Raw genomic sequence first — 6103 nt, 5'->3', positions numbered from 1 at the left:
AAGGCACGAGCTTCAACTAGGGGTAGTGGGGGAGGGGCTCCCCATTTTTTTTTTGAAAAACAGGTTGCCGGAAATGCAGCCTGACAGTATTTCAGGCACTGATCGTTGAGGTAAATTGTCAAACGAACGGACTTGCGAATCTCGACGAAGCCCACTCACGAGTCTTTACGGAGGGTAAACTGCTTTCTGACAGTATTCAGTCAGGCACCGATCGTCGAGATAAATTGATCTGACCGGATACCGTCCATCGCCTGATCACTAGTTTATCCGACCAGAGAACAAAATGTCAAACGAACGGACTTGCGAAACTCAACGAATTCCCCTTGTGAGCGCCAAAGTAGCGAGTACATTGGGGACCTCCCCAAGAAAATTTTGAAAAATAGACTGTCGGACGTTCTCCGGGATTTACCAACGTGGTTTCTCCTTTGTCAATGGTACCTGACAAAGAACAGCGTCCCGTCGTTCGGATGGGACCCAAAAAATCGCGAAATGAAATGAAATTTAACGTCCTACTGTTCTGCTCCGAACCAGGATAATGTAGACAGGAAATTTTGCCTGGACAGCGGTACTACGGCCTACTCTTATATGGAATTCCAACTGTCAAGGGATCTTTTACGTGCACGCCAATATGTACACGGGGCCTCGGTTTTTCATTCCATCCGAACGACTAGACAGCTGTCCTTGTCAGGCCCTCCGTCCTACATTACTGACAAGGGGGGACCACGCGCAAAAGTCTGGGCGAACGTTTTTGGCCAAAACAGGGATTGAACACCCGACATCCAGACTAGCGAGCCAGCGTCTTACCTACTTAGTCACCGTAACCCCCCCCCCCCCAAAAAAAAACCCAACAAAACAATCGTGAGGTCTCGTGTACAAATTGGCGTAGGCATTAAAGAACCATTGACAGTAAGAATTCAAAACGACTGATTTGATCTTATAATTATTTTGTATTAAGTTATATTTACAGAACGACTTTCATGGGTTAACAGGTTTAACCAGAGGTCTAGGCCGAGGGGTTAAACCTGTTAACGAATGAAGCGTGCTATAAATGACTTGTAACATGCTTGTTGTTATTGGACAAAACCCCCCACCCCACTTCTCTATATGATTTCTACTAAAACTAGTGTAAGCCATCAAAGGTGTCCAGTGCAATAACATTGAACATGTATAGTTATTGCACGGTTAAGATTCACCCAATCTGCTAGGGGGAAAGTAATCTGCTTATTCAATGAAAAGAACAAAGGAAGATTTCCCGTCCATGTTACAATAGTATTTATCCACTGTGCCGCAAACCCTCACTAAATCACTGTAATAAAAACTGACAAAATCTATAAGATTTTTAGTTTCAAATCTATTTCATTAAAATGTTGAGTACAAATCAAAACAAATAGTGCTAAAAATATATTAATATGATCATTATGAAAATAACACAATTAGAAATATTGAACACTTCGGGTATAAAATCTTAGTACATAATCTATATCGGAACATTCATTGCCAGGCAGTGTAAGTGATAATTATATTGTGAAATTCAATATGAAAGGAAATTGACGACAGAAAGAAATTCACGATTAAAAATAGTCCAGTATTCAATGAAAACGTTATATGATGGTTTGTTTATTGAGTTGTTCTATGAAACACCATTTTGTCAGAATTTACGCCTGGATAAAAGTTTTCGAACTTTAGTACTTGGTACTTTAAGTTTTCTGGTATTTTTATTATTATGTTGTAAGGATCGCTTGGTTCTTTCTAATTTATCCTTCAAGCTATCCTCTTTTATGACTACAACTTCTGACTTATTAGTAGTAATCGTTTCATTGTAATCATTTATTATTTCTTTTACGTCCTTCTTTGTACCTTTAACAACTGGTATATCCAAAGAACCGGGCGTCTGTGGCTGTTCTGAATCTTGCAGACTTCTTCGGGTGACTCTTTTTGTTTTTTTCTCAGGAGAATTTTGTTTTATTCCTTTACGCTTCGCACGTTTAACAATTGGATTATCCGATGAATATGACGTCTGTGATTGATGCGAATCTTTTAAAGTATTACGGGTAACCCTTCTTGTCTTTTTCTTGGGGGAATTTATAGCATGTTCTTGGCTATCTTTTTCTTCCTGATTAAAAGTTGTCAATTTTTTGTTCGACGTTTTCCTTGGTTTCTTTTTTGGACTTTCGTCTTCTTCTTGGCTCTCATCTTCTGTTGTCTGTTAAAATAAGAGAAGAATATAAGTCTGATTTCCATCGTCAACAACCAGGTGAAGTATCAGCAGATTGTTCGGAACATGGTATCGTTAAAAGAAATTGTCTAATTGTCGTTCGATTAACGGAAATTTATTTCACCCATGTTTATAATGGTTGATCCAACTATGAGCATACTACAACTACAAGCGGGCAACTGTCGTTCCAAATGGTCAAATTATATGTGAACAGGAATAGATTAAGATGGGCCATATACTAGGTCGCTTACGTTAAACGAAATCAAGTGATTAAAACCGAATTTCATGCCATTGTTGCCAACATATCAGATGTTGAATATTAAAGACACTACAAGCAAAGTGTTTACATATAAGAAGTAAAAAATATGTACTATCTTAATGTAAAGTTTTCTTAATATGTAATTAAGAACTTCCGAGTATAAAAACTGTCAAAATGAATGGGATGACTTGTACGAAAAAAATAGCATAATTATTATTACTATGATAAGGACAGCTGTCTAGTCGTTCGGATGGGATAAAGAAAACGAGGTCCAGTGTACACATTGGCGTGCATGTAAAAGATCCCCTTGGTTGTTGGAATTCGATATAAGAGTAGGCCATAGCGCCGCTGTCCGGGCAAAATTTCCCTCATAGCACATTACATGGCGTATGCCCGTCTTCATTCGCCCAGTCGGAGCAGAACAGTAGGACGTTAAACTCCATTTCCTTTCATTTATTATTAGTATGTCGATAAAGATGACAGTGTGAAGTCAATAGAAATTATAAACCAATGTAAACCTAGAATGGCCTTAAATGAAGTTTATCGGTATAGGCACCCGAGGGATTATCGGCGATGTGTACCAAAATATGGTGCCTACAGATTTTAAAGCCCTGCACTGTCGATAGGAAATGAGGGACTGACAGACGAATCGCTATGGAAAAACTATCGGGAATGATAGAACTATAATTATTTCAGAATACTGTTTATGTAGCGGTGCGATTTTCGGAACTGTATATGCAGATTTGTTTTTACGTGACGAGAAATCGGGTAACGTTTATTCCATGGTGCGCTCTGGACAAACTAGTTAGTTAGATAAAGAGAAGAAAATGGTAATATGATCAGTTGGAGTAAACGACTAGACCGCGTTTGTGTACACTTATTCCGCCATGGAAAAGGTTACGTTTCGATCAATGCAAAGTACTTCCTTTATGCACTGACACCGACGCTTCCCTCCCACTACATGTATATGATTTTAATATATATATATATATATATATATATATATATATCTATATACCGTCATTTCTTCTTTGATCTGTGCTGCTCTCTTTTTCATTCCCTTTGTCTTTATATCTGATAGTATAAACATATAATAGTCATGAATTAATACATTGTACATGCCAACAACAACTTAATGGAAGATTAAGAAAACCGTGTCGGTGTCGTACCACAAAAACAACAACACATATATCATTACAAGATGAACTTGACGACAGTGGTGCCAATCGTTATATCCCTATCCCCAGCCACTAATACATTTTGTCAGACATGCAAATATTTTACAGACGTTAGTAGTGGCTGAGCGATCATAGTCAGAAACACTAGGTAACGTTTTCTACGATCATCTGTGCTAGGTATAAAACCGGATTTAAAACATTAGTTATCCAGGGCGAATAAAAAATTCATCTTGAAGAAAAATCACAAAACGTTTTCAAAATTATGTCAACAATTCTAACGACAACGAGTCCGCATTAAATATGGGTGGTCGACAACACATTCCTACTAGCGTTACCTTTAGGTACCATAGGACCAGCATCTCCAGCATACCATATTGTTCTCTTGTTATGATCAACCATATTTTTCATACCAGGATTATAATAACACTGTAACCAAGCAGTAAATTTAGAATGATCTTCATCGGGACTTGGATTATACACAGTAGCACCTAATGTAAAAACATAATTGTTATCCTAAAGTATAAATTGAATGTGAATGTTCGTGTATCCACCCCACGTGGTCCGACATTTTAGAAAACGATGTTTATTTCATTTCTTGAAAACAATTTGATATTTCCATTTATCTAACAACCAACCAATCAATCAATCAACCAATCAATATATTAATCAATTTCAAATATCTTAAGGTAAAAATAATTACCACATCTTTCAATAAAACATCAACCATATACAAATTTGACAGATTTATGATGAATAAAATAATATTCTGGCCATATTTACCTAACTGAACTACTTCTAAAGCTAAGCGGTTACATAGTTCTAGTACGTCTCCATTTTCTTTCTTTATCTTTGTATCGCCACTGCAATTAGTATCTACCAATTCCTCTAAAACGGCTCTTGCTTGATCAAATGGACGTACACCAGCTCTAATATACAGAAGTAGAAAATAACAGGTATACACATTATAAACTATAAATTAACTACCGGGAATTTTTGTGCTATCTCTTCTCTTACAATGAGAAGCAACTGAATAATCTCCATTATAGCAGGATTGTATATAGAATCTAACAACATGTATTCTAGTCACATGCACGCGTATGTGTGTAATTAGAAAGACAATTATGGCAGGGCAATGAAATTATGTATATTAATAATCAGTATGCATCCAGGGAGGGCGGTTTTCTCCAAACGGCTATAGATAATTTATTTTTTGCCAGCATCAATTCACAATTATTATGTACCTGTAAAGAACTTCAGCTCTCAGATAGTTTCCGACTCCATTGAAATATTTCTGGTTTAGAAGAACTTCACAGATAGGTTTGTTGAATGCTGTATCTGACAATCTCTTTAACACATTTTCTCTGTTAAAAACAATAAAATTAATTTACCAAAACGCTTTGGTATCGGGGTTTGAACCCCTATTTTTTAACAGCCAAGAATTGATTTATCATGCTGAATCAATGTATTTTCATTGCCTTTTTATAAATCTTTGATCTGGGGTTTTATTATTACTGGTATAATAAATCTTTGATCTGGGGTTTTATTATTTTTCATTGTTACTCATTAGCCTATAGATTAAATCTACCTAGGTCTGAAGTGTGGTGAAGTCTTTGTGCTAATTATCGAATCTAGTTGATGTACAATACTTTCTAATCATATCGACATTTAACTGTAATTTTGGATTAAAATTTTGTGCGACACTACCTCAGTAAGAATTTGGATTAAATATGAGTTAGTTGATTGGGTGGTCGAATTCCAAAGAAACGTGATCGGATTTAATCACCGTACCTAAATTGTGGGTACTCCAAGATTACACAGGGCCCTCTGTCAGGGGCCCAATCGTCATCAATTCTCCATCTTCCAAATCTCCGATAGTCTACAAAACTTAGAACCATTGGCGGCTTACACCCAGTATAAAAGTTTAAATGGGAATGCTTCACCATCTCGTTAGACTCACAAAAATTAAACCGACCAGACATCCCAAAGTTGAAGAATATTTTTTGAGATTTTCCTGCATTTTCGGGGACCTTTAATTTAGCTATTTTCTTTGTATTCTTTTTTATATTGTTCCCGGTTGACGTCAAGGTTATTTGTAGTTCTTTCCCTCTGGAGGACGAAGAAATCGTGTATGACTTTTCATCCCAATCAATGTCCGGATTTTTCGTACTGACTTCAGATTTTACAACTTTTCCAGTGAATATTCTTCCACGACACACTGTATTGATGAAACGACTCGACAAATGCAGTTCTGGGCCTTCCGGCATTCTTGTTAACCCAACCGTTTATATTCACCAGATTATCAAATAATGACAAAAATTTGTTTTTGTTTTTGTAACACGCGTTGTTGTTTACCGAAAGGAATTCTGGGATCTTAAACGTATAAATCCAAGACGCGGATCTCATTACGTAAAGCAAGGGGAAACAACTCGCTTCAAGACTCAAGGGAGATAA

General features: G+C 36.8%; 1 protein-coding gene across 1 annotated transcript; it reads right to left on the bottom strand.

Annotated features, from left to right (window-relative positions):
* Nucleotides 1–1319: 1319 nt before the first annotated feature.
* Nucleotides 1320–6019, bottom strand: LOC126818415 (endonuclease 8-like 1). The gene is made up of 6 exons (XM_050545829.2): nucleotides 5441–6019; nucleotides 4894–5013; nucleotides 4433–4578; nucleotides 3988–4140; nucleotides 3493–3548; nucleotides 1320–2203 (listed from the first exon to the last, which is right to left on the bottom strand). The coding sequence occupies exons 1-6, from the start codon at nucleotides 5914–5916 to the stop codon at nucleotides 1649–1651; spliced, it is 1506 nt and encodes a 501-aa protein (XP_050401786.1). The 5' UTR covers nucleotides 5917–6019; the 3' UTR covers nucleotides 1320–1648.
* Nucleotides 6020–6103: the final 84 nt, after the last annotated feature.

Source organism: Patella vulgata, chromosome 4, assembly GCF_932274485.2.
Source record: "Patella vulgata chromosome 4, xgPatVulg1.2, whole genome shotgun sequence".
NCBI lineage: Eukaryota > Metazoa > Mollusca > Gastropoda > Patellidae > Patella > Patella vulgata.
The sequence above is the reverse complement of the archived record's forward strand: the minus strand, read 5'-3'. Positions and strand labels throughout refer to the sequence as shown.